The 27755-nt window shown below is 46.4% G+C and overlaps 1 protein-coding gene across 2 annotated transcripts in view; it reads right to left on the bottom strand.

Annotated features, from left to right (window-relative positions):
• Positions 1-27755, bottom strand: part of DENND2A (DENN domain containing 2A) — a 79708-nt gene that overhangs the window by 20259 nt on the left and 31694 nt on the right. For both annotated transcript variants that reach the window (XM_074940114.1, XM_074940123.1), the window contains exons 2-13: positions 26584-26682; positions 23496-24716; positions 21866-21993; positions 18263-18384; positions 13669-13866; positions 9937-10030; positions 8064-8114; positions 3407-3594; positions 2459-2568; positions 2114-2183; positions 1652-1729; positions 1009-1149 (exon numbers count right to left, since the gene is read on the bottom strand). In XM_074940114.1, coding sequence (XP_074796215.1) covers positions 1009-1149; positions 1652-1729; positions 2114-2183; positions 2459-2568; positions 3407-3594; positions 8064-8114; positions 9937-10030; positions 13669-13866; positions 18263-18384; positions 21866-21993; positions 23496-24716; positions 26584-26669 — 2487 coding nt within the window. In that variant the 5' untranslated portion in view covers positions 26670-26682. The remainder of the gene's footprint in view (positions 1-1008; positions 1150-1651; positions 1730-2113; positions 2184-2458; positions 2569-3406; positions 3595-8063; positions 8115-9936; positions 10031-13668; positions 13867-18262; positions 18385-21865; positions 21994-23495; positions 24717-26583; positions 26683-27755) is intronic.

Here is a 27755-nt window from a genome sequence, read left to right as displayed (position 1 = left end):
TAAGAAAATTTTCTTTGCCACTCCTGTCCAGAATACAAGGAAAATGGGGGCCCAATTAAAAAAGCTATTCTGCAGTTCTTTAAGAATACTGGGAAAGGTGACAGACTTTAAGTCATAACCTACCTCCAAAGTCCTGTGCATGGCAGTCAGACACACAGAAAGTGACTCTGCTGTGCCACAAAACCCAAAACGATGAAGAAGGAGGAGGGGGCTGCAGGGAGAGAGTCTGCAATCACTCTCTGGGACTATAGAGTGAAAAGGCTCAAGGAAGAAGCCTAGGGGTGGAGAGTTGGCCCTGCGATCCTCTTCTAATCAGAGAGCTCTGGCAGAAGCCAGGAGAGAGATAAAACAGCCACTGGGAGTGGAGCAGGCTCCAGTGGTAAGCCCTGATAGAAGGGCAGGATTTGGACTCTACCATGGAAAGAGTTCTAGGAAGTGCTCAGTGGAGGATCAGAGCAGCAGAGAGGGATAAATGTGAAGCCCAAGGAGGGCAGGAATTGATTTGACTTTGTACCCCTTTAGTTTGGGATTTGTATTAGGGGAACCAGAGGAGAGCCCTGAGAAATCCTGGCCCGTGAGAAGGGGATAAAGAGAGTGGAATGCCCTGAAAGAAGGGTGAGGACAACAAGGCCCAGACTTGGGGCTGAAGATCTTGTTAGAAAGGCAGAGGACAGTGGGACTCTCATATCCCAGAAAAGGGGAGACTTTAAAGTGACCTGGCTAGAGGGCTGAGTCATGGGAAGAGGCAGACCACAGAGGACTAGAGCCATTAGTGGCCCTGAACAGCCCCAGGAGCATGTAGGATTTTTGAAGACACCTGCCCCACGCTCAGGAACAGAGGAACTGAGAACCAATCCCTTTGACTCTAAACTTGAGCCTCCACTTCACAGGAATTTGCACATTCCCACAACCTTGCACTACAGGTGTAGGCCTGACTTATTATTCCAGCAGGTGCTTGCTGGCCTGTCCTATCATCCCATCTTCCTCCAGCTCTGGTGGTGTCCTTACTTCAGTCCCTGAGCCTGGTAGGAAGTTCTTGACTGTGATGGTCCGGCCCAGCGCAGGGAAAGGAGCCTCCATGACACTCCTCATGAGAGGCTGCACCAAAGCAGGGGAAATCCCCCGTCTTTTCTCAACCTCGTCCAAGATCTGGAAGAAAGAACATGAAGACACAGATGTATAAACAGGAGGCGAGAGGGAGACAGAGAATAAAATACGACAGCATTTACATACCCTCCTTACCCCAGCTTGTGTGGAGCCCAAATATGCAGTAGCAGAATACTATGGAGTGAGCAAGAGAGACTAGAGTAGAAACCTTGGGTGAAATCCTTGCTCCACTGAAGTCAATGGTAAAACCCACTGTCTTCAGTGGAGCCAGGATTTCACCCTTTATCTTGGAATTTCTTTGCTCTGGTCATTTTATTAAAGGGACAAGCCAATGTTTGCTGGTCCATATTTTCATGCAATTTGCTTTTTCATAGTCTGTTTGCAAAGTTCATGTAATTAGTGCGTGTTCCCGCCCCCAGTGCCGTCTTCCAGTCTGTCAAGTCCGAGCCCTCCACTTTACTGAACCTCATTCGTCTCGCCTTGATTTTGCTTTCAGCTTCATCGCTGCCCACAGCGCAGGTTCTGTCCCTCCTTTCCCCCTCACCTTAGAGAAGAGGTTGAAGCACCCAAGGCGGCTCACAATGCAGTAAACCTCAGGGAGACGCTGCCCTTTCCCACTGGGCTTTCAAGAGAGAAACACAAACACACCAAAAAAAGGCAGTTAGTTCAACCGAGGCAGAGCGCAGGCGGCTGCTTTCTCTGGGCTGCTTGGGGTCTGGTCGCTCAGGGGCTGGCTGGTGAAACAGAAGAAGCTCTCCTTGTGAAACCATGAGAAACGCGAAAAGGGGCTGTATTTTGGAGTGAGGGGATGGATTCTGAAGAGGGACCTTAAACAGAGCAGAGGAAGCAGAAAGCTGGAGAGTCCCCTCTTCTGTGCCTTTTGCTTCTTCGCTGAATCAAACAGCGGAAGCCCCGCCCCACCTTCAGTTGGTGCCAGCAAGACAAGCACAACAGAGGAGGGTTCCCCCTTCGGACCCTTTTAGGGAACAGAATGGTGAATAGTTACCAGTAGCCTTCTGCAATATCCAAACCGTCTACTCCCATCCTCACCAGTCAGGACAAAGGAGAAGGTCTCACTGCAGTAGGGAGAACAGAGACAAGAAGACGAAAAAAAAACGGTCACATTAGGAAACACACCGTACACACACCCACTCCACCGCCCAGAGAACACTTTACTCCTTTCATATCTCCACCTTTCCCCTCTCACGCTCTCAGTTCTGTTCCCTTCTGGACTCTCCAGGAGTGTCTCCGCCTCCATTGGGTTTCTCTCTCTTTGCCTTAATAGCTCCCATGGCTAAGTGAATGATATGTACAAACCCAGTTCTCACGGGGGAGGAAGACGCCTGCCTACCTGGCAAATTGGTAGATGGGCGCCCAGTCCTTAGCATCGGGGAAGCAAAACTGGGGAATGGCTTTCAACTGATCCTCTGCCTCTCGCATGAATTTGAAGGAACGCTCAAGCTAGTGGAGAAGAGAAGGAGGGCATGTTTTCAATTAGTCACGTGGGGATGGAACAGCTTCAAATATTTGTCCTGTGATAAATGAAGAGGTGATGACAGAGACGAAGCTTTTGCCTGGAAGATATTAAAATTGCTGCTCTACTAGCTCACCTGACCTTAGGATTTTTTTAAGTAATTCCCCTCACACACTCCGCACCAAACCCTACTTTTGCATTTGTTTGTCCCTGCTGGGTCTCTCTTCCCTGCTGTGATATAGCTAAGAGCTCAGTAAAGGGAGGAGGCTATCTGTGCGGGGACATGTGTGCAGAATGAAGCCTACAGCAAACTCTTGTTACACCATGTTGGAAAAGGCACTGCCACGGGTTTTCGTTTGGTCCTGTTTCTCATGCCTCATGCCAAGAGAGACCTGCTAGGAATAGCTTTGCTCTCCCTGCAATGACAGTTTTCTTCACCCTGAGAATCACAGTCGCTGGTCTCTCCTAGCAATACCAGGTTGCTTCCCTTTTACTGAGATAAGTGGTGGAAGAATTTTTTACACACTTTCTCCCTGGGCAGTGAAGAATCCACATAGCTGCTCCATCTGCATTCGAGAACATCATGAAGTTCATGGAGGGCAGGGCAACCTCCAAATCCTCTGTCCTATTAAACAATGGCACAGCAGGGGATTATCCTGCATTACATTATGGGCTAACATGAGAGCTCTAACTTCCCCCGAGGGTCTCCTGTTTAAACATGCGTTCTGCAGCATGCTAGCCAGGAGGGCAATGGGTTCCAGATGGGGCTGAAGAGCCTAAATGATAACACTGCTACACCAGTAGGCTTTTGCCCAGGCACCGAACCTTTAATGGAAACTGCTGGGTGACTTCAGGGACATATGCAGCCCCAGCCTGTTTCTTGTGCAGCGATACCACGACGAAGTACTCAAACAGCTGCCTCTCTTGGTACTCGATCAAGTCCCGCTCCAAGGTTTGATACCGCGGGGCTTGCTTCAGGCGGGACTTAACATGCACCAGCCGTTGGCTGTGAGCTACAAAGAGCGAGAGAGAGAGAGAGAGAGAGAGAGAGTCATTTGATATTGGACTTTGGATAGAGCTCCCACCATGCTTTGGAATGACCTCTTGTGAGCTCACCGTGACTGCAGTGTGTTTCCTCTCCCAAGGGCTGAGTGAAAGGCAGAAACATTTGGAAGTTGTGCGATACAGCTTCCAAGGAAAAGCTGTAATGGCTTAGACAGTATGTAATCTGAGCACTGTTTCAACACAGGTGTGTAGCACTGGCCAAAAGCACACGGGAGGAGGGGACAAGAGGGTGGGTGCCCAAATTGCAACCTATGGGGTCTAGGTGGCACAATGATTTAATAGGTAGGCTTTTCAGATGGGGAGACCCAAATTGAAATCCAGATGGGGTAGCAAGTGAAAGAGAGAGTTCCTGGGGTCATCCTCGTCCTCATTCATCTACATGTCAAAGCCAGCACATGTGACTGATGGATAGAGGCCACTGGCAGCACTTGAAGCCCAGAACTAGAGTAGCTGGGGATAGTGTAGGTCAGAAGACAGGCTGAGTAATGTCATGGCCCCAGGGCTGTAATGGTGTGATGGGGGAAGCTGTAGGCCAGGAATGAAATGCATTGGCAGAGGGATGAGTGAAAAAGGTTGCCTGATGCCAGCCCATACTATGCCTGAAGCTAATCAGAGCTCCAGTTACTTTTATTTTTTAAAACAAGAGCCAAGTTCACCTAAAGATACTGGGAAAAGGACAAAACTGACCAGCGGTCTGAGACTACCACAATGTACAAACTATGGGACAATAAACACTCCAATCGGGAAAGTAATGAAAAGCCACCCACTGGGGAGAGGCTAGACAAGATTCCCTCCGAACATTTTCCCCTGTAGTTTTATAGTTAGGTTCAAAGTAAATCTCCAAAAGTGCCCCCTCCCTCCGTAAAAGTAAACTGCAAGATGAGACTGCAGAGCACTTCACAGCCAGGCACCCTGCGCTGCTGGGTGGCAGAGTGATGCCCCCAAGTTGACAGGGGCAATCCATGATGGTGTACTGGAAACTGATCAGCACCAAATAAAGTGAATGCAAACAAGAGCTCTGCCCAAGAAGACTTATATGAATGCCTTGGGCCAGATCCTTGGCCCCTCATTAGGTTGCTTTGTGCTGCTCATAGATTCCAGCTGAATACAACTGACAGCAGTCCTATGGCTCGTCTAAGTTACACCAGGAAGTGAAAAAATGTCTGGTGAGGCTATAAGGGGACTGGAAATATAGCTTATAATCATCTTTTATCCCCATCCCACCTGCACCAGTCAGGGCCTGGCTACAGGTGGGGGGGTTAAGGCTCTTTATTGTCTAAGGCCGGGGTTTTCAAAAACACTCAGCACTGGCCTAAATCTGCTCCCTCTGAAGCTAATGGGACTTTTACTACTGTCTTCAACAGGAGCAGAGTAGGCTGAGTGCTTCTGAAAATGCCACCCCCGCCCCCAAGAATGCATGTACCCTGTACCCTTCTTCTGGCGGCATGTAGTGTACATACGTGCATAGTCCCCCTAGCACAGGTATAAACAGAAGAATAAAACGGTGAGCCACAGCTTAGGGGAGTCAGTACAGACATGCCTGAAGGCTGTGGGTATGTATGTGAGTACATACACTACATGCCTCTCCACTCACTCAAGCAGTGCCTCCCCATCTACACTGCTACAGTAACTCCTCACGTGACGTCCTCCCGCTTAACGTTGTTTCGAAGTTATGTCGCTGCTCCATTAGAGAACATGCTCGTTTAAAGTTGTGCAATGCTCCTTTATAACGTCGTTTGGCTGCCTCCTCTGTCCATTGCTTGTACGATTCTGTGGAAGAGCAGCGACTTTACAAGGGAGCATTGCACAAGTTCCTCTTCTCCGCCTCCTTCCCCTCCCTCCCAGCGCTTCCCCCACTGCCAAACAGCTGTTTGGCGGCGCTTAGGACTTTTTGGGAGGGAGGGGGAGGAGTGGGGATGCGTCGGGCTCCAGAGAGGAGGTGGAGTGGGGATGGGAAGAGGTGGGCCTGGAGTGGAACTGTGATGGGAAGAGGTAGGCCTGGAGCCTCCCCCAGCAAAGTCGGCGCCTGTTCTTCTGGGGGGAAGCTGCCGCTGCTGCTGTGCAAGGTGCTTCCTAGCGTCCTTGCCTGCAGCAGGCTGTGCCTGTGTGGGGTAAGCCAGGGGTACCTCCCCATCACAGTACAGTACAGTATATAATGCCTTTTGTCTGCCCCCAAAACATTTGCTTGGAACCTAACCCCCCGCATTTACATTAAATCTTATGGGGAAAATTGGATTCGTTTAACATCGTTTCACTTGAAGTTGCATTTTTCAGAAACATAACTACAACGTTAAGTGAGGAGTTACTGTATTTTTAGCAGCATAGTGCCCCACTGCCTCCCAGTTGCTGGGGAAAGAATCTGGCAGGGGGAAGGCAGTGGGGAAAGGCTGCTGCCTGCCCCCTTCCAGAGCCTTTCCTTGCCGCAGCTAAAGACTCCGTCAGTAGGAAAAGGCTCTACCAGCTTCCCAGTGCTGGAGCCTTTCCCTGCAGCAGCACTAACCGGCTCCTACTCATGGGAGAGCAAAAGCCTCCCTTCTGGATTCTTAAAACAGGCAGATTCCATCTCCAAAGATATGCACTTTCCATGAATAGGAAAAGCAAACTAGCAATGGAAGAAAGAACTGTTGGAAAAAGGAGAAGAAAGTCCCAAAATTTGCTCTTGTTGAACACATGGAATGTCCACTCATGCGTAGAATTACAATCTTTTTCAGAACGTGAACACATGGTAACACAGAGCTAGTGTAGTTTTTACCACTCTAGCACCGTGATACAGTGGTAACACACGAACGTTTTTTACTGGAAGATTTTGGTGTAGTGATTGGGCAATGGCTATATAGCATTTCAGTAGAATTGTTCCCATATTGACTTGGAACATATGGGCCAAAGAGGTGGTGTTTGGACGCTGATCTGGATTAAATGTAGGTTTGAGGCCCAATCAGGGCTCTAATTCAGGTTCAAACAAAAGTCTCATGAGCTGTCCTCACTAGATTTCAGCTAACTGCAAAGTGGGTAACTGGCCTGTGATAAGCGGTCAGGTGCTAGGACCCTGCACAGAGATACAGGCCTATTGAGCTGATTCACCCTGGCAGCCAGACCAGACAGTTCATATTAACTCCAGTCCAGGAACAGAAAAGAGCTCTATGAAGTTCACTGAGTGTCTCTCAGGGCATGTCTGCACTGTAATTAAAAACCCACATTGGGCCCATGCCAGCTGACTTGGACTTGTGGGGCTTGGGCTAAGGGGCTGTTTAACGGTGGCATAGACGCTTGGGATCAGGCTGGAGCCTGGGCTCTAGGACCCTGCAAGGTGGGAGGACTGCAGACCGAGCGTGAACATCTACACCTCAGTTTAAAAGTCCCTTAGCCCAATCCCTGCGAGCCCAAGTCAGCTGACAAGGGCCAGCAGCAGGTATCTAATTGCAGTGTAGACATACCTTCTGACGCAGAGGTAAGTTGAGTCAGGGAAACAAGGATGCTGCAGGGAAAAACCCTGCTAACAGCTAAATTCAGGAGGATGCTCAGGGTGACGTTTATCTTTGTTTTAATTTTTCTATTAAGGCAACCCCCAAAAGGGTTAAAGTTAGGTCATCTCCAGTACTAGTGCATTGTGTGAGAAACAGAGCAGGAATGCCACCTGCGTACCCCTGCCCTGCACCAGGATCTGACCTGTTCCCCAAACCACAGGGCTAGGTTGTATCTCTGCACAGGAATCTGAAAACCCTTATAGTTGGAGGAGCTTAGATTTCAAATGCCAGTTTCGGCTGGTTTCTAATTACGGCTATAAATCCAAACATAATCACAGTCTCACTAGTACAGTGCTGGAGTGATAACCAGGGCAGGGAATTCAAGGAGATTCTGGAGGAATCCCGTGGAGGCTGATACAACACATAGTTCCTCTGGGGCTGAGCAAACAGCCTCACGTAGACACACAGGAGTTTCACAGCAGAGCATGTAGTGCAGCTCAATCTCTCTATTGAGCTATCTAGAGTTCCTACGCTGCAATAGTTTGCTCCTCAAGTGATTGTGCAATATGCCCTTTGGACTGTGCTTATGCTGTCACATTGCAGTGCTGCCTCTGGCAGCCTTCTTCACACATTTGTGACCCTTTACTTATTGAAACCTCTTCTGAACTGCCTCAGTGTCCAAGCCAACTCCCATGACAGTCAGTTTAGAAACTCCCATTGACTTCTGTGGGAGTTGGAACGGGCTCTCGGTTTGTTTCAGGCTTTCATGTGTCTCAAACTAAGCTTCTCCTGCGGTTCTGTGGCCTTTGACTTCTCTCTTTTCTGAGTAGAAATGAGTCTCTTCTCTAAGTGCCTCAAAGAGAAGAGGAAAGAGCTAATATACCCCTGGAAATCAAGTGCGAGTTTGTGAGTAACCATCTCCCATGTGTGTGGGCAGGGCAAACTTTTCTTACCTTTCAGTTTCTCTTCGGTGTCACTGTCCGATTCACTGTTCTCATCTGTAACTACCGGGAAACATGAAATAAAGACTGTCTAAAAACAGTGCACTTCTTATGGATGGCAGAATAAAACCAGGCTTAACCACTTAAGGAGGCAGAATGTATTGCACACAAGGGCTCTTTCTTCCCAGGGGTGCCCATGACAATGGAGCCTTAGCTCACCATTCTTGATACCTTCCTGTCCATTAGAGGGCATTCAGAAAAGAGCAACAAAAGCGATTATGTGTACAGAGTGAATGGAAAAATCCAGAAATTTTCAATGGACATTCAGTTGGTTGTATGGATGTAACCAAGCGCAAAATTTGGATCTAACATGCTTCTCTTGCTACACAATAACTTGAGGGACGGGGGAACACAGTTAATTGCCATTCTGGATCAGACGCATGGTCTGTCTAGTCCAGTATTTTGCCTCAGACAGTGTCCAGAACCAGATGCATTAGAGGAAGGTGCAAGAAACCCCCAGAGCAGGTCAATGTGGAGTAATCTGCCCCCATTAAGGTCTCTTCCTAATCCCTAAAAGAGATTGTTTTAAAACCCGAAACACAAGCTTTTATATATATCATGACAAACATCTACAAGCATCTGTGAGAAAGAAACACCAAGAAGGGGAGGAATTGTTCAGTGCAACCCACGAGGTTACCATTAGGAATAATGGAATAAAACTGAGTCGGGGGAAATGTCCTTACAGTAAGAGCTCCTAGGCTATGTCTACACTACCTTTTCGTCAGTAAAATGTTGTCAGTCGGGGTGTGAAAAAAACACCCTCCCGGCTGACAAAAGTTTTACCGACAAAAAGTGCCGGTGTGGCTAGCGCTATGTTGGCAGGAGATGCTCTCCCGCCGACAAAGCTGCTGCCCCTTGTTGGGGCTGGTTTTATTTTGTTGGCAGGAGAGCTCTCTCCTGTCAACAAACAGTGGCTACACAGGAGACCTTACAGTGGCACTGCTGTATTGGCACAGCTGTGCCACTGTAGGGTGTGCAGTGTAGACATAGCCTTAGATAGTGGACTAGCCTTTAGCTTCATGAAAAGGGCCCTACCAAATTCACGGCCATGAAAAACGTGTCAGGGACTGTGAAATTTGGTCTCCCCCCCGTGAAATCTGGTCTTTTGTGGGCTTTTACCCTATACTACACAGATTTCATGGAGGAGACCAGCATTTCTCAAATTGGGGGTCCTGACCCAAAAAGGACTTTCAGGGGGGTTGCAAGGTTATTTTAGGGGGGGATCACGGTATTGCCACCTTTAATTTTGCGCTGCCTTCAGAGCTGGGCAGCCAGAGAGTGGCGGCTGCTGGCCGAGTGACCAACTCTAAAGGCAGCACCCCGCCAGCAGCGGTGCAGAAGTAAGGGGGCTAATACCACACCAGGCCACCCTTACTTCTGTGCTGCTGCTGGCGGTGGCTCTGCCTTCAGAGCTGGGATCCCGGCCAGCAGCCACCGCTCTCCAGCTGCCCAGCTCTGAAGGCAGAGCCAGCACAGAAGTAAGGGTAGCAGTACCACAACCCCCACTGCAATAACCTTGCGACCCCCCCCACTACAACTCCTTTTTGGGTCAAGACCCCTACAATTACAACACCATGAAATTTCAGATTTAAATAGCTGGAATCATAAAATTTATGATTTTTAAATTCCTATGATCGTTAAATTGACCAAAATGGACCATGAATTTAGTAGGACCCTATTCATAAAGGAAGCCCCAGCCAGTCTTTTTACACTGAACCAGACAAAGTATTAGAAAACACACTGTACATCACAGTAAAAAATTCAAGCCAGGCAGAAACTCTCAGAAAGATTCAGCAGCAACATACTTTGGTCCATGTTCATTTACCTTTCCCTGAATTGCTCTCTGTAGACTGGGACAGCCTCTTGACGCGTTTCTTTCCCCTTCGGGCCTCATAAATGGCATTGATTTTCAATACCAGCTGCTCAGCAAGCAGGAGACAGAAAACAGGGTTAGTGCCCTTTCCCCAATAAGGGAGATGAAAATGTTATTGTTCCGGAGGGAATTTTCAGTTTCCTAATACTGGTCAACAGCCTTCCCACTACTAGACCCTATAGGTACCATAAACACTGTGACCCTGTCTACCCTTTGTTGACTATGAGTCCCCCTGGGCCATCCCCTGGACCAGCCCTCCCCACTCCAGTGGATTTGAGAACAACAGATCACCAGTAAAGATTACGGTTAAACTGTTCTCAACACCTCTTACAGAAAGCATGTTAGAGACCTACTGAGGATTTGAAAACCTACTTAGGTTACTGAGAACCTTATTCAAAAAAATGCTTTAGACACTGTTAAGGTTCCTTCCCTACTCTGAACTCTAAGGTACAGATGTGGGGACCTGCATGAAAGACCTCCTAAGCTTATTCTTACCAGCTTAGGTTAAAAACTTCCCCAAGGTACAAACTTTGCCTTGTCCTTGAACAGTATGCTGCCACCACCAAGCGTTTTAAACAAAGAACAGGGAAAGAGACCACTTGGAGACATCTTCCACCCAAATATCCCCCAAGCCCTACACTCCCTTTCCTGGGGAAGGCTTGATAATAATCCTCACCAACTGGTACAGGTGAACACAGACCCAAACCCTTGGCTCTTAAGAACAATGAAAAATCAATCAGGTTCTTAAAAGAAGAATTTTAATTAAAGAAAAGGTAAAAGAATCACCTCTGTAAAATCAGGATGGTAAATACCTTACAGGGTAATCAGATTCAAAACATAGAGAATCCCTCTAGGCAAAACCTTAAGTTACAAAAAGGCACAAAAACAGGAATATACATTCCCTCCAGCACAGCTTATTTTACCAGCCATTAAACAAAAGAAACTCTAATGCATTTTCTAGCTAGATTACTTACTAACTTAACAGGAGTTGGAAGGCTTGCATTTCTGATCTGTTCCCAGCAAAAGCATCACACAGACAGACAGAACCCTTTGTTCCCCCCCTCCTCCAGATTTGAAAGTATCTTGTCCTCTCATTGGCCATTTTGGGTCAGGTGCCAGTGAGGTTATCTTAGCTTCTTAACCCTTTACAGGTGAAAGCGTTTTGCCTCCGGCCAGGAGGGATTTTATAGCACTGTATACAGAAAGGTGGTTATCCTTCCCTTTATATTTATGACAGACGCTTTATACATTTTCCACATGGGGGGAAATCAGTGCTAACTGAAGCCACTGTTAAAATGAGCTTTTAAAAAAAGTCTTTTAGTACAGTCCCTTTTGTAGACTAGTCAGGGCTGTAGATTCAAGGGGTCAGCCCATCATCCCTCTTTACACTGCAGGCAGAGAATGACCCTCACAGGGCAAATGCGGGTTCCCCTTGTGTAGGGACATCCCCAGATGGTTTGAAGTCAGTATAGCCAGTTCAAGGCCAGGTGGCTCCTGTAAATCAGTTGGTCCAGTTGGTGTCCTGGGAGTAGAATGAATGGGGCATGATCAGAGCTTGTTGTCATCTAACACCAGTGGCTCCTAGGGTGTACAGAGCACCTGAGGCTGATCTACCTTGGCCCAAAGCATTCCCTGGGTGTGGGATGGCAACAAGGTGGCAGAATGCAACTTACACGCAGGTAGACCTTAAGATCCAGCTCAGAGAGTTTTAAAAAACAATTTCAAACAAATCCCATCCCATCCATCCCAGCGGCACAGCTCAATTATTGACATTTTTAAATATGAAATGGATGCCTAACATGACACAACATATAGTGCAGGTGGGATCTTGGGGGAGGCAAAAGAAGGGGCCACAAGAAGCAGAAACGCTTTATGTTAATAGTTTGGTTTTGTTACTACACTTGTACATATACACCTATGAGTGACCTTGGAGAACAACCATCATGTAATCGACAATGATAAAGAGATGCTGGACTTACTGACTTAGTACAAATTTGGTCAGAAATGCTTTAAACAAAAGCCTTTAGGATAGATCATTTATTTCACATCTCGAGCTGTCTGTCCTGGTTCTCATGTTGGTACCAACATCAAGTACATAGTAAATCTTATTCCTAGGCACATAACACTACACTCACCAATAAGTTCACACCCCTTAACTTCCCCATCCATGGCACTTGATGTGAACTTGTGTACACACACGCACATCCTGAAATGTGAATGCTCTCTCTCTCTCTCTCTCACAAACACACACACACACACACACACACACACACAAGCACACTAAGCAGGCACATGGGAAAAATCTGCATCTCTTTTTAGGCATGAACACAAACATTGTGAAGACCCAATGTGTACAACACAGGCATGCAAAATTAGATTTGTATGGATGAGAAGACATAAATACACACAAGCACACATTTTCCCAAAGGAAAACTGTCTGCTCAGAGACACAGTTACAGCCTAGCACTGCTAACCTTTGCCAGAGCCTTGCTAAGAGCAGGAAAAATAACCATGTTTTGAAAGCATTCAATATGTGATCCACAGCCTCAATTGAATTGAACTCAACTACTCCCTGATCTAAATCTAAAATAGTGTCATGATATGTGAAATCACAGTCAATCTTAAACAGGAAGTGTTGTTAAAGAAAACACCAATAACTACAGACAAACAAAGGATTCTACACAGCTTGAGTTCCAGCTTTGTCTCCTTTGTTTATGTGGGATCACACCCCTGCTTGGAACTCTTACAGCACATTGAGACATCTAGTGGTTGAATAATATCTTGAAAGAAAATATGTATTATCACCAAGTAACAACTATTGGACACGTGGCCCTTCATGGGATCCACTGCTCTCCATGTCCTTCACTAAACATGGCTAGAAACCAAGATGTAATCTTTGCAAAAAATTCGTCAATTTTCTATCATCATTTGAATTTCACTAAAAAAAATCTAGTTGAAATTTCTAATTCTGAATTTTTTTTTTACTTGTTTTATCCCTCACAGTAGTGTGGGACATGTCAGAGAGAAAAAATACATTCTTTAGACCAGTGGCTCTCAACCTTTCCAGACTACTGTACTCCTTTCAGGAGTCTGATTTGTCTTGTGTACCTCAAGTTTCATGACACTTAACTACTTGTTTACAAAATCAGACATAAAAACACAAAAGTGTCACACCACACTATTATGGAAAAATTGCTTTCTTTCTAATTTTTACCACATAATTATAAAATAAATCAATTGGAATATAAATATTGTACTTCCATAGTATATAAAGCAGTATAAAGTCATTGTCTGTATGAAATTTTAGTTTGTACTGACTTCACTCGTGCTTTTTATGTACCTGTTGTAAAAAGAGACCAATATCTACAGGAATTGATGTACCCCCTGGAAGACCTCTGTGTACCCCCAGGGATACATGTACTTCTGGTTGAGAACCTGGTTGAGAACCACTGCTTTAGACCTTGCAGAGATCTTTGGACCCCTTTTCCCATGAGAAAAAGGGTGGGTGGGATGTAAAAAATGTTTAGTACTAACTGTGAAAGGTTAATGGAAATCAAGTCATAGCCCAGAACTCTTCCTAAATGTTATGGGCATGACATTGGAAATTGCACAAAAAAATCGTCCTTATCAATGTAACAACACATGAGAAGCCAGGATAAGTGGGGAAAAAATCCCTGAAGTTACCTTGGGAATCTTCCTTCTCCTCTTGCCATTCTGAGCATCTCCCAGGGAGAAGAATGTATCATCTGGGCTGCTGGGGGTAGAGGGAGGGCTGATTTTGGAAGGGGACCCAGTACCGTCACGGCTCAGTTTCCGTATGTCCAGCAGTTTGAAACTCCGCCGCTCTGAGTTTTGTCGAAAGAAAATGGGTTTGGAAAGCAACTGGGGAGGGAGACAGAATGGAGGAGAGGAAATAAATTAACACAGCACTCCATCTCATATACTTCTCAAGGAAACACTGTGACAGCACTCATTTCAATTAGGTGAGCTGGAGCACATGGCTAGCACACAGGCAGATGCGGCTTACCAGTATGCTTAGCAGATTCTCACAGGCCCAAGAAATTTGCATGGCTGTCACAGTTTCCACAGGACTACCATCCAAGACAATTAAAGACAATATTTCAGAGGAAGGTGCAAGAAACCCCATCATGGCCAGCAATGGAAGTTAGTTTCTTCCTAACCCCATCAGTAAGTGGTTGGTTAAGTCCAGTGGCAGCCCAGAAGGCTGGTATATTACAGTATCAATGTTCAGATTCTAAATTCCCCAGACCAAAGGAGCTGGGAGTAGTGCCAAAGCAGCATACTCAGGGGGAGGGAGTGCCTCATATATCCTAGGGATCAACTCCTGGACTATGCTGGGAGAAGATCCAGAGAGATAGGGCCATTGTGAAATGACACTTTGGGGGAAGCATGAAGAGGAGGTAGAGGAGAGAATACAGAGGGAAGTCATGGAGGATTCTCTCCTCATCAGTTATGATCCCTCCACTATTTGTAACTTTTCTATTTAGCAAAACTAGAGGAACCTATGTGTGGGTATGAAGGTGCAGCTTACTTTTACATTGTCAGAGTTGGCCAGTGCCTACAATTTCTCCTGTTGGTATGTCACAGGGTGAGCTTGGACCTTTAAGGGGGTCAAAGTTCAACTCACTCCTGTGATAGCGGGATTTTCAAACGCACTCAGCGTTGGCCTAATTCTGTTCCCGTTTGAAGTCAATGGGAGTTCTGCCATTGATTCAACAGGCACAGAGTTAGGCCAGTGCTGTTTAGATAACAAGCTAATGGTCAGTCAATTCAAATGGATTTCAAATTCAGCTCTCTGGTTAAATCCGAGCAAGCTGCTTTTCAGTGCAATGACGCTCGGTTACAACTTCTATTGCATTCTCCTTCTTTATAGTACAGCAGCACCCAGAGGACCAGAGCAGGATCAGTCCTTCATTGTGTTGGGTGCTGTACACCCACAGAGACAATCTCTGTCCTGAAGAGCTTACTCTGCCCTCCTCTCCCAGGAATGGAACACCTTCCAGGGAGGGAGGAACTGGGGGCAAGAATGAGCCGTCTCCCTTTTCACGGCTTCCAAGAGGGTGAAGAAGCTTCTCCTTTGGAGACTGGTCTCCACTGCTTCTTCCATCAACCCAATGATTCAATTTATTTATGATGGGTCTTCAGGGTGGGGAGCCTCTCAGACACTCCTAGTCAGTTCTGGGTTGGGGGAATGGGAAGGGGCAGGGCTCTACCACGATTTGGGTCCAGTAAGGTTCATGCTATAGTTGAAACTATGCTGGCTACCACACAGCATGTTAAGAGCACATTTCTCCTGACCAACACTGACAGCAATGTTTTGTGTTAAGAACCATGTAGCAGTATAACTGTGTTATTTCAGCTCCTAGATACTACCTTGACAGGGGCTCCATAAGGATGAAATTCATCCCCATGCAGAGGGCCAGCACAAGGCCTATGCAATAGTTCAGTCCCATTTTGAGAGCTTGAGTGCGACTTAAGAGGTGGGTGGGTCCTTGTATGTGCCCTCTGCACAAGCGTGAATTCCATCCCAAATACCTGTGATGAAGAGATTAGCTATACATCCACGCTGCAGTTTATCTCTGGGGGTTAGGGAGCTGATCAAAAAATGCAGACACATTTTCATAAGAACATTTCATTGCAATTTCACATTTTCTAAAAATCTCAATCACTCTAGAAGCTGGTTGAAAAACAGAAATATTTTGGGGAGGGAGGGAAAGGTGTCAACATTTTGAAAAAATTTAAATCAGCCCTAATAACAATTTCTGCAGCTTGGATAGCATGGCGAGGCCCATTGGTAAGGAAAATTGAGTTTATACCCCCGCTGTCGACATTACTTGTTACTAGTGTGATCCTCTACTGTCACATGGTCTGAGCCTGAGGCAGCCTGGACAGTGTAAGGCAGCGTTTCTCAAATGCGGCCACCGCAGCCACCAGGGGCTTTTCTTGCAGCCACGACATCCTCTTGGACAGTGGGGATGGGGCGGCAAGGCAGTGGAGCCTCCCCCAGGGCCACCAGCTGGAGCCACAAATGCCAGAGGAGCAGGCAACCAATGAGTTCCCCACCTTGCTGGGGCAGTGAGTTTTGGCTTCAGCCCTGGGGTGGAGGGCGGCAGGATCCGGTCATGGGTCTTTGGGTTCTGGCTCTGGACTCCGTCCATGCGGCGGAGGTGCCGGCCCTCGGCTCACACACACACACCCTGCATCACCCCTGGCCCCCGCTGCCTCACCGGTCACCCATCCTTCCCCACATCGTTCCTGGACCCTGCTGTCTCTCTCCCCATCCAGGGCTTCTGGCTTGCCAGGGCTGAGTAAGTCTGTTGTGAAAATTGATATTTGGATGTTCGTTAATATCACTTTTCACAACAGACTGACTAGCTAGCTGGGATGCTGTGAAAAATGATATTAACAAACATACAAATATTACTTTTCGCAGCAGCAGACTTACTAGCTATCAAGTCTTTTTAAAAAAGCAACCAAAAAGCCAAACAACAAAAACAAACAAGAATGTGCAAAGCACCTTATTTGTGTTTCTATTCTGTTTAGATCCAATAAAAAATAGAGACAACTGTACATTATTTTTATGATTGAGTCTGCAAAAAAACCCCACCACCCTACATAAATAAATTACAATGATTTGGATGTATATATGTTTATTTGTTTTTCCTAAAGTTAATTAAGTATTTTAGGAAAAATTGTCAGAGCAGCCACCAGCAAGAGTTCGTGGCTGCACTCTGACACCACCAAAAAATGTGTTGTGAGAACCCCTGGTCTAAGGGTAGAACAAGTAGCAACTGGAAAGACACAGGAGGCAGACAGCCCGGATGCCCTTCGCTGGATCACAAGCGTAAAGAAAGGGGCTCAGACAATATATTTACCTCCTCCTCTGGTCTCATTCTAAAGAGAAAGACAGCGCCAGACTGAGAGTTGCAGCGCTTGCATGAGATGGGGGAGTCCCCAAGAAAGTAGGACCTCAAGGGTGCACTTGTTAAGGCTGTGTTACCTAGCAAGGAATTTTAGTAAGCACCTCCCAGTGAAACCACAGGGAGTTGGTTGCTACCTTTAACCAAACTTATCAACAGAAATCCAACAGGACCTTCCTAATGGAGGGGGCAATAGATGCTTCACTTCACAATTCTTAACAGCTGCAAAAATGGATTACATATTGCCCATGGATACCGATCAGATTGCTGGGCCTTGACTGGCGGAGCATTCCAGTGCCACTTTAAAGAGGAGGAGGCTACCTTACACTGCAGCAGTAAATGGCCTTTCCCTGTATTTAAATATTGTGAGTGAATGTAGCACTCACAAAATTGTGGGGCTAAAAGCGCACGGCTGAGCAAAATACAAAGCAGCCCAGTATGGGTAAAACTTCCTCCTCGTAGCTCTGCCAATGGTCCTCAACTCTAAACCGGAACCCCACCCTGCTCTCCAGTTCTGGGGTTCCACTAGACTGAAACGGAGACTGCCATCTGGTGTGGATCCTCTGTAGCCATGGGCCCAAACCAACACCCCAAATGCAAACACCCCTGAACCTCAGGAGAATTCAGCCCTGGATCCAAATTTTGCAACGGAGGTCTATAATCAGTTCTGTGCTGGACACGTGTAGAGACTAGATCAGAGCACAACTCTTTTTCCCTTGGAATCTAGTAAAAATCTGACTCCAGGTTTCCAGAGGTGAAAGGCCAACACGAGCCCACTGCACTACCACAGCCCTTAGCATGTCTGTCCATATATGAGTTACCATCTTGGTTAAGATCAAACAGCTGCTCTTCCTTTTGTGATCTGTTTGCTCTCCCCAGAACTGCTTGCATGATGGGGAGGCTTCACTGGGAACACATATTTACAGAGAAAATGGATCAAAACAGGATTTTGTCCAAAACAAAACATGATGTCTGGTATCACACCCTTCTCGCATAAAATCTTAATGTAGCCCTGACAATTACAAACCCTTACATCTTATGACGGATTATTGAGTGAGTTCCAGATGCATGCTCCTGGTATACTGTTTAGGAGTTAACCCCAATGTGAGAAAAATGAAAACAAGAAACTGTACCAAAGGGTGAACATGGGAATTCTTGTGCCCGTGGCTCTCTATTCTCGCTATTGCACCTCCCCTCAACAGTAGCTAAAACCTAAAAGGTGAAATCCTGGCCCCATTAAAATCAATAGTAAAACTTCACTGGCCTCAATGAGAGGAGGATTCCACCCAAAGCCTTTTGGGAACTGGACACAAGTCATGCTGGTTGAACTAGGATACCTTCGTGGGTGTGCCAGGTACAGAGGAGGTGGGGGATGCTGGGAAAGTCAGGACACATTTCTTCCCCAGGCAGCGGCTGTTCAACTCAATGTCTTCATAGGGGTTTTCCTTCGATGGCGGATCTGCAGCAAAGAGCCACACGTTATAGGTAAGAAACGCAGAAAATCCTGGAGGAGTCCCACAAAATCTCTGCTGGGATCCTGTGGCTTTCTTTCTCCCACCCCCCACATCTGGTGGTTAAAAAAAAAAACTGTTCTCAAAAGTTCTTGCCATCCTTTCCCTCTCTCCAGCTCTGGGAGTCCAGCTGCTTACTGGATTGCATCCAAATCCTGACGAGGATGTGTCTAGCCATAGAATTATGTCACAGAAGTTAGAGATGGAAAAGACCCATTAAGTCCTCCAGTCCATTTCCCTGTCAATGGAGAAGTCATAAGGTTTTCATACACCATGGCCCTTAATATCCTTTTTCTTCATTCTTCTGATTCCCGGTTCTCTCTGAATTAAAGGTTTGTGCTCCATCTAAGTCCCACGTAAGCCTTCCAAATATCGTTTAAGTGGGTTTAAGTGGTGCATAAGCCTCATGCTGCTAATTTGGGGTGCCTTGATTTGTAGGTGCCCACCTTGAGACAGCTAGTGCCTGATTTTTCAGAAATGCCGAGCACTCACAACTCCAGGTAACTTGAAAGCGAGCTGAAGATACTCAGCGCCTCTGAGAGATCAGGCCTTCGGTGTCTCAGTCTGGGTACTTAAAATCAGTGATGGAAAATGTAGGCCCAAGTGTCTGAATGGGCAGGCAATTTATTATGAGCCTTCCCTTTCCTTATGCATCCCGTCATGGCACCACAACGGAGAGCCATTAGTTCAAAGCAACCTTCTTTCTCGCATTCTTGTACACACCTAGCTGAGAATGAAAATAGGAGGTCAGTAATGCTGGGGCAGGCACTGCAGCTTAGCTTTGGATCCTGTATATGGTTCATGTATCTGATGAAGTGAGCTGTAGCTCACAAAAGCTTATGCTCAAATAAATTTGTTAGTCTCTAAGGTGCCACAAGTCCTCCTTTTCTTTTTTTGTATATGGTTTGTATTTCCTGTTTGGCTATGCAACAGCCTGCCCTGCCAGAGGTCAATGGGGAGGGGGGAACGCAGCTGAAGTCATCAGACAAGGACACAACACCACAAGACCTTTTCAACCTCTTCTCCTATGATACTCCATGAGTCTATGAGTGACCCACTGTCTGGACTCACCAAGGTGAGGGAGGTAAAAGTACTCTTGTCTGTCAAAGAAAGCTGCATGCAAATGTTCTAGAACCACACACTGCCCCGGAACTAGAGAACTTATTTTAGGTGTAGGTTTTTCAAGGATGTGAATTATTCCACTTGTAATTATCGGATCAGTATTTAACACACTGGAGAGACAGGAGCAGTGAGAAGGGAACTCAGGACAAGGGGACAGTGCAGCTGTCCTCCTGCTGCCAGCGCTGTTTGCAGAAACTTTGGCCCTGTGTCTGATCTGAATTGGTCTGGGAGGCAGCCAGGTTTCCCCCACTACTACCTGCAAACCCTGCCTCTTGTCCGTCCTACACTGAATTCCAGTGCTTTGCATAAATAATGCTGAGCAAGACAGGAGAGCCATGGTGGGAGACAATCTAAGTATGCCTCCCAGCCTGGCTAGACAGACACGCATTAGCTCTGCTCGAGCTAGCATGCTAAAAATAGCAGTGTGGACATTGTGGCAAGAGCTAGTCACCTGAGCTCAGACCTAGAAGGTCCAGAGGGCTTGTGCTCATGCAGCTAGCCCATGCCACCACTCACATTGCTATTATTAGTGCACTAGCATGGGTCTGTTTATCCACGCTGGGAGACATATAGAAAAGGGGAAGTTCTAATCCTGACAGCTCCAATGTGTGTGTGTCTGTGTGTATGTGTGTGCTCCGTTTCGTACATATTATCATCCGTGGGTCATCACTAGCACCCTGTGGCAGAATGACAGACTGAATCATTCCAAAAACCCCGCTCACCATGCACGGGTGGGGTTTTCTAGCTAGAGCTGTGTATCCTTTATAACGTCTCCCAGTCTGTGCTTTTATGAAATATAAAATTGTAGCTTTGCTGGAGCCATCCCTGTCAGCCCTCTCCTCCTCCAGATTCCATGGCAACCACACCAGGACTGCAGGGGTCAATTAAAGATCATTAACTCCAAACAAAGCCCGGCAGAGCCTAAGCACACAGAAAGGAAACAAAAACCCAAGTGTGTCCCACTTGCCAACTATTATCCTTCCCGCTATCCTTTTCAATCAAAAGGTAGGGAGAATAGGAATTTCAGCATGGCATCGGAGTTCTTTGCCACCTTGGGGAGAGAGGCGTGGCTGTTTAGGAATGGAGGGATTTGCCAGTGCTTTAACTCTGGAATGTGATCCCTGTTATTCCAGCTGGAAGGGTGACACTTACATAGTGGCTTTGACCAGCAGCTGTTAGGGCATCCCCTGTCCTTTGGCCCCAAAGGGGAAAGAGGGCACATAAGGGCCCCCTAACTCTTGCAAAAGAGGCAGGCAGCTTTAAAATTTACAACTAATGCCAATCTCTTCTGATCGGGGGAAGGACAGGGCATCTCCACCTTGTCTGTAACTAGGGTGACCAGACAGCAAAGGTGAAAAATCAATCAGGACAAGGAGTGGGGGGTAATAGGAGCCTATATAAGAAAAAGACCCCAAAATTGGCACTGTCCCTATAAAATCAGGACATCTGTAGCAAACCCCCAGGGGATGTGTAACCTTTGTGAGACCTCTCTAACCAAACACGATGAGAGTTTGCTAGGATCAAAATGGCAATGCCCTGCTGGTTCCTGTGGCTCTCTCCCACCCCAAACAACATGACCCACCTCTGTAGGATACAACAGCACTGATTTCCTTCCTCTCCAGCTAAACTCTGCCAAGAGGTTCACTTAACTCTAGCTCTGCGACAGCTAGACTCAAAGCTCTTCAGGACACGGGATGTGTTCTGCTCTATGTTCTGGAAAGCACTGTGTATGTAAGTGTAGGATAATAAGTTAACATTCCTGGGAATAAAGAAAAGGAGTACTCGTGGCACCTTAGAGACTAACAAATTTATCTGAGCATAAGCTTTCGTGAGCTACAGCTCACTTCATCAGATGCATTATGCATTATGCATCTGATGAAGTGAGCTGTAGCTCACGAAAGCTTATGCTCAGATAAATTTGTTAGTCTCTAAGGTGCCACAAGTACTTCTGTTCTTTTTGCGAATACAGACTAACATGGCTGCTACTCTGATTCCTGGGAATGGAGCTGATGGAATCTCAGCCATTCCCAGGCACCTGCACTAACGCTGAATGGTGGAATAAATCACGGTGCCACAAACACAAACCCAGGGATTGTGGGACCCAATTTTTTAATTTCATGGCCACCCGTTCACATAATATTTTTCTTCCTGCTGGCTGATATTTTGTGTGTGATGCACCTCAGTATGCTCTTGCCTAATAAATACACTCTTCTAGGTGAGCCCTTGGACTGTGACACGTTTTCATCGATGGTCCCCAAGTCTTTTTAGTTGTCCAACCCCTCCCCATCCCCCTCTTGAAGCGCCTACCCAGAATATCTTCATAGACGTTTTCCTCAGATAAAGTGCGTGTGAGGGCCAGCTTGGTCTGAGCGTACCAATCCACCCGGCCATTCTCGGACGACGACTGCAGCAAGTCTTCAAACTCATAGGACTTCCTGTGCCATTCGGGGCAGGGGGAGGAAGAGAAGGGGGAGAAATTGGATGGAGAGTGATAGAGATAAACAGACTTTACAAGTCCAATAATTCAATATCATTCACTAGCCTCCAGCAAGTCACTCAGTCAGCAACATGAGCTACAGAGGAGCCAGTGCTTCACAGATCCATCCCGTACAACGTATAAAGCAATGTCGACACGACAATCAGTTTTTACCAGACTGGGGCTAGTCAGCAAATGTCAGGGTTGCAATGGTTCATTTACTGTATAATGATTCTAACAGACGCTAAAGATGTAAAAGACTGTGGGCCACAGTCTGCAACGCCGAGGGCATGTTTACACGGCAATCTGAGGCCTGCCTGCAGCACAGGTAGACATACCTGCGCTAGCACAGCTAAAAACAGCAGTGTAGATGGAGCAGCACAGTCTTCAGGGTGGACTGTCCAAGCACGCCGCGGACCCCGGGTACCGACTCGCGCTGCTAGCTCGCCCTCAGCCCGTGTCGCCCCAGCCACACTAGCACAGGTAAGTTAGTGTGGACATGGCTACCTGTGCTGCAGTCACGCCTCCGACTGCAGTCTAGATATACCCTAAGTCGTGTCTTCCTCCACAAGCTGTCCCACTGATCACTACTCAACATGAGTAAGAGTTGTCAGAAATCAGGCCTCCTATGAGTGGTGCAGGAGAGCAATATGCTACCTTGAATGAGAAGGGAAAGCAGTGGAGCATCCTAGTCAGTCGAGCACAGAGAGGTGTAAAGTCTCTCCGAGTCCAAATGAAGTCAGGAATTTTTATTTTTAGGGTAGCTCCACTGCAGAGGATAGGCTCAAACAGGACAGTACATTTATAAGTCAGGTTCCCCCTCCCACCCCCACTCAAATATTTGGATTTACAAAAGGGGATGGGGTGAGGAGCAACCTCCAGCAAAACCTGAGTAAACAAGGAACAGACGTGAGCAGAAAGGGCAGCTCTACTCTGAAAAGTGACAGGGTAAAAATGGCATTGCAAGGTCCCCTCCCTTACCATCTCTCAGTGGTTTCTGATCAGCTGTGCTCATTCTGCAAGCAAAAAAGGTTGTTTTGTTTTGTCTTTAAACTGGTAACATCATGAACTCGTCCTGGGATTGGAGAGTCAAGCTGGAATCATTCATTCTCACTCACTGTTACTAGTCATAGGATCTCCATGTCAAAGTCATTACACCTGTGGACACCTATTGGCCTTCAGTGTTTGCACAGGTGTAACAGAGCAGAATATATCCTGCAGGCTCGTGATCACTGACATTGCTGAGACGGAAAGAACACTGCTGCACTTTCAGAGCCCAGCATGAATTTAGGGAGCAGATAGTCAGAAAGACATCCTTTTACTTACAAGGTTGAGACCCAATAAACATAGACCCCGATGATGCCACTTTTGTGGAGGCCCTTTTCAGAAGCAGAACTGTACACCACCAGCAAATTAATCAATAACTCCTGAACCAGCATTAGAATAGTAAAGCGAGAATACCTGTGGTCAGCATTATTCTTATGTTTCCCATTCCATAGTCTTCTGCTAACAGCTGATGGGGGAGGAGAAGAAGGGAGAGGAGGAGGAGGTATAGATGGCAGAGGGGGCAAGTTTCTCTTATTTCTAGCTGCCGGAATCCATCCCTCTTCTCCCTCGTGTTTGAAAGTCCGCCTGGGCTTTGGAAGTGGGTTGATGAAGGGTTTCTTCTCTGGTATCCCTGGTTCTGTGTACACATTCTCTACGCTGTGATCCTTGCATTTCACTTGAGATGCTTTTACCTCTTCCAGAGTCCCAAAAATGGGCTCACAGATTTCTGAGTCTAAGCTGAGGAGCCTCTTATTGAGTTCAGAGCCACATACACCTTCCTGGTCCTCTGGGAAGGTTTGTCCCTCATCTGCCTTCTCCTGCAGACAGTGTGGGGAATAATAAGTACCTGGCATCTGTGGCTGCAATTCTGCTGATCCTTCCTTCAAGGCCTGCTCCAGTTTCTTGACCTGAGTCAGTACTGAAAGGTTCTCTTTCTGGACCTCCCACTTACCACCTTTCACCTCCTTGCATTTTCCAATACTGGAATCAACCTCCTCTTCCTTCTCCTGCATTTCCACTTTCCTCTCTGTTCCCTGCCCCATGCTCTTTGAAATGCCCACTCTCCTTTCATTCTCTTTGCCTGTCCCTTTGCATTCCAACTCCCAGGTTATAAGCCTCTTGGTGTCCACTTTCCTAGGCCCCAAAACTTCCCCACTCATCTTCTCCACCACACATGGCATCTTGTGCTCCTCTTTAACTCCTTGCTCTTCCTCCTTCTGACTGACCAGAGGAGAAGGCGTTTCCTTTTTCCCTTCCCATTCAGAAATCTTGTCCTTGATACTGAAGGGCTTATTCCTCAAACTGACTTTCCCAGCTGACTGTAAATTCTGAGTGCCCCCTATCTGCCTCCTTATGATTTTGCTGCTCTCCTTGACATTAAGATCCACAGATGGGTCACTGATAATCATTTTGGGACTCAGCATGTTCTGCTGAAAGCAGTCTAGCCTTGGATCCAGCATCAAGTTCTCCAGTGATTTCAATGGGCTTTTCACCACAGAAGAAACGTGTTCAGCTTTAGGTCCTAGACTCAGAGTGAAACTGGCACCTTCAGAATAATTTTCACTTGAAGACCCAAACCAAAGTCTTTCTAATTCCTTCACAGTGTTTGTATTATTTTTACTTGCAAGCTTGACCCTATACAGCAAAGACAAAAGAGAAGAAAAATTCACTTTTCCTGATCATTTGGTCATCAGTACACCAGCTCCATACGCTCTATTGAAGCAGGTGAGGTTGGCAGGGATGCTCAAAGATGGAGGCTGCTGAAGAGCATTCTCAGGAGAGGATCCTGGAATGCACTCCGTCTCTCTCTTGCTATGACAGAGTCCAATTTGATGCAAGACCTGTCTATTATTCCAGGCTTTCTCTGAGGGAGTGGAATGGGGTGAGAGTGGGTGGGATTATAGTTTTTGAAAATTAGGAGTGTTCATACTGAGAACAGGTCAATTTGTATTTTTGTATGCATTTAAAATAGAATAGTAGGGTTTTTTACTTAGTGCATAAGACAGGTGCATCAAAATAAAAGTCAAAATGGACTCTGGTTTACTTAAGATTTAGTAGGTAGCGCATGATTATCAAACAGACGTGTAGACTTGGGACACAGTAGGTATTCCTCTAAAGTCTACCCAGTAACTCCTTTCTAAATAGATTATTTGGCTTAAGCATCAAGACAAGGCATAACAAGTTCCAGTTGCTGGCAGCTGAAGTTACCAAAATTCAAACTAGAAATAAAAGGAGGGAAATTAACCAATGCAAATTATTTTCAAGGGACGTGGTAAATACATCATTTGGAGTCTTTAAATCAAGGCTGGATGTTGTGCTAAAATATAAGAGCTAGTTCAACCAGAAGGTATTGAGCTAGATGAAGGAGCCACGGGATGAAATTCTATGGCTTGTGCTACACAGGCAGTCAGGCTAGATGATCACAGCAGCCCCTTCTTGCCTGGAGATCTATGAAACAGAAGAAAGAACCTCACCCATAGTGATCCTCTCCTCCAATAATTTCACCTTCCAAGTTTTTCCAGAGCGTCCATTAACAAAATAACATTGCACTTTCATGTTTATTATTATTATTCATCAGTTGCACAGCTGTAACATCCAGGGGACCGACAAAGGGATTAGGCTCCCATTGTACAGACACACAACACACAGAGAGTTCCTGCCCCACAGAGCACACCACCTAAATGAAACTTGTCATGGCAAGGGATAAAAACCAATTAATTACATGACACCTGGCTGCATCAAACAAACATGTACTTCACCCAGCACCTGTCACCCAAGGATCTCAAAGTGCTTTTATCAACATCCATGAAGCCCCAGCTGGGAAGACATTTACATTTATAACATAATCTTTTCAAACCCAAAGCTCTTTGCAAAACAATAAGGGCTTGTCTATGCTAGAAAGATGGCACTAGTGTAAGTAGATCAATTTTAAAACTATTTAGCTACAGAGGTGCGACCCCCTCATAGTAAACCAACATAAATGCACTTACCCCAGTTTAGTTTAATTCTATAAACTCCTGGATTCACGTAAATGGGGTGAAGTGCTGGTAGTGCAGTGAGCATGTAAGCAAACCTGGCAGCCACTATGCGCCCAGCCAGAGCTAACACCCAGACTCGGACATTGGCATCTGTGGTTACCGAAGGGAAGGGAGATACTATCCAGGATCTCATTGTCCCCAAGTCTCATGCTCCTTTAACTTCTGCCTATTTCAGTGCGAGCAGAGACTTTTGTGTAACCTTTTGGACAAAGGATGATGCCTCTAATGGGGTGGACCCCCACCCCATGTCTACTAGTGCACTGTGGTATCATCACATGTTATTAGACTTACATCAGGATGTGGGATTTAAACGTACAACCTGATGGCCTAGAGACACCGGCTGAGGCATATTGACGCTAGGGGCACATTTTAGGCTATGAGAGAGAGCACCAATGGAAAGTAATGACTCCCTCTCCACTCCCCTCCCTTGGGAAAAAGAAAAACAAGAATTTAGGACTTTTCACCTCCCAATGGAGTTGCAGACACCGTTTTCAGACTTGCTGCTCACGTCGGCTGCCTCGCTAGCTGTCATTGTGTCAGCACCTGGCATGGCGACAGGTCACCTGGGGGAAGTCAAAGCAACACTTCAGTGATCAGAGGTACTGTACTGTGACAGACTGACAATAGCCTGTAGTATCCTGACCAAAGCTTATGGAACGAAGATAAACTTTACTGAATTAAGCTAAATCTGATTGAATCAGGGTTAGTACTTTGGGGGTTCCAGTGTATTAAAATGCAATTGTGCATGTGTTATGGGGCACTGTATGAACCGTCTCTAGGAAGAGGGGGATGCTAACGTACTGCCTCTGTTATCAGCCCTTTGAAGTGCCCTTCCCCCCCACGCAGAGATGTACATATACTAGTTCAAATGGGATTCTCCAGTGACCAACAGTCAAAGCAAGGGGCTTTGGATAAACAGTCTAGTTTTAAAATGACTCGGAGCCTTCTTCCTCGTCCAGCAGACAGTCAGGACTCTGGTGCATGGAGGGCCCCAATCTTTATGGTGGGGTTGGAAGGACGGGGCCTACTGAGACCCCATAAAACTGGGTACTTGTACGGTAACTCCTCACTTAACTTTATAGTTATGTTCCTGAAAAATGCGACTTTAAGCCAAATGATGTTAAGCAAATCCAATTTCCCCATAAGAATTCATGTAAATGGGTGGGGTTAGGTTCCAGGGAAACTTTTGCACTAGACAAAAGACTATATTATATATATATACACACACACTCACACAGTATAAGTTTTAAACAAACAATTTAATACTGGTACACAGCGATGATGATTGTGAAGCTTGGTTGAGGTGGTGAAGTCAGAGCATGGGATATTTCCCAGGGACTGCCTTACTGCTAAATGATGAACTAGCAAGTGGCTGAGCCCTCAAGGGTTAACTCATTGTTAATGTAGCCTCACACTCTACAAGGCAGCACGAATGGAGGGAGGGGAGACAGCACGGCAGACAGAGACAGAGACACACACCGTGTGTATGAGAGACAGAGATGTGCACTGCTCCTTTAAGTACTCTGACCCCACTCTAAGTACATTGCCTTTTTAAGTAGATCAGCAAGCTGAGATGGCAGCTGCTTCCAGGAAGCTCCCTCTGTCCTGAGCCCTGTCGTGTGTCTCCCCTCCCCCC

This window comes from Natator depressus, chromosome 1 (assembly GCF_965152275.1).
Source record: "Natator depressus isolate rNatDep1 chromosome 1, rNatDep2.hap1, whole genome shotgun sequence".
NCBI classification, from domain to species: Eukaryota; Metazoa; Chordata; order Testudines; family Cheloniidae; genus Natator; species Natator depressus.
This window is presented reverse-complemented; position numbering and strand designations above follow the sequence as displayed.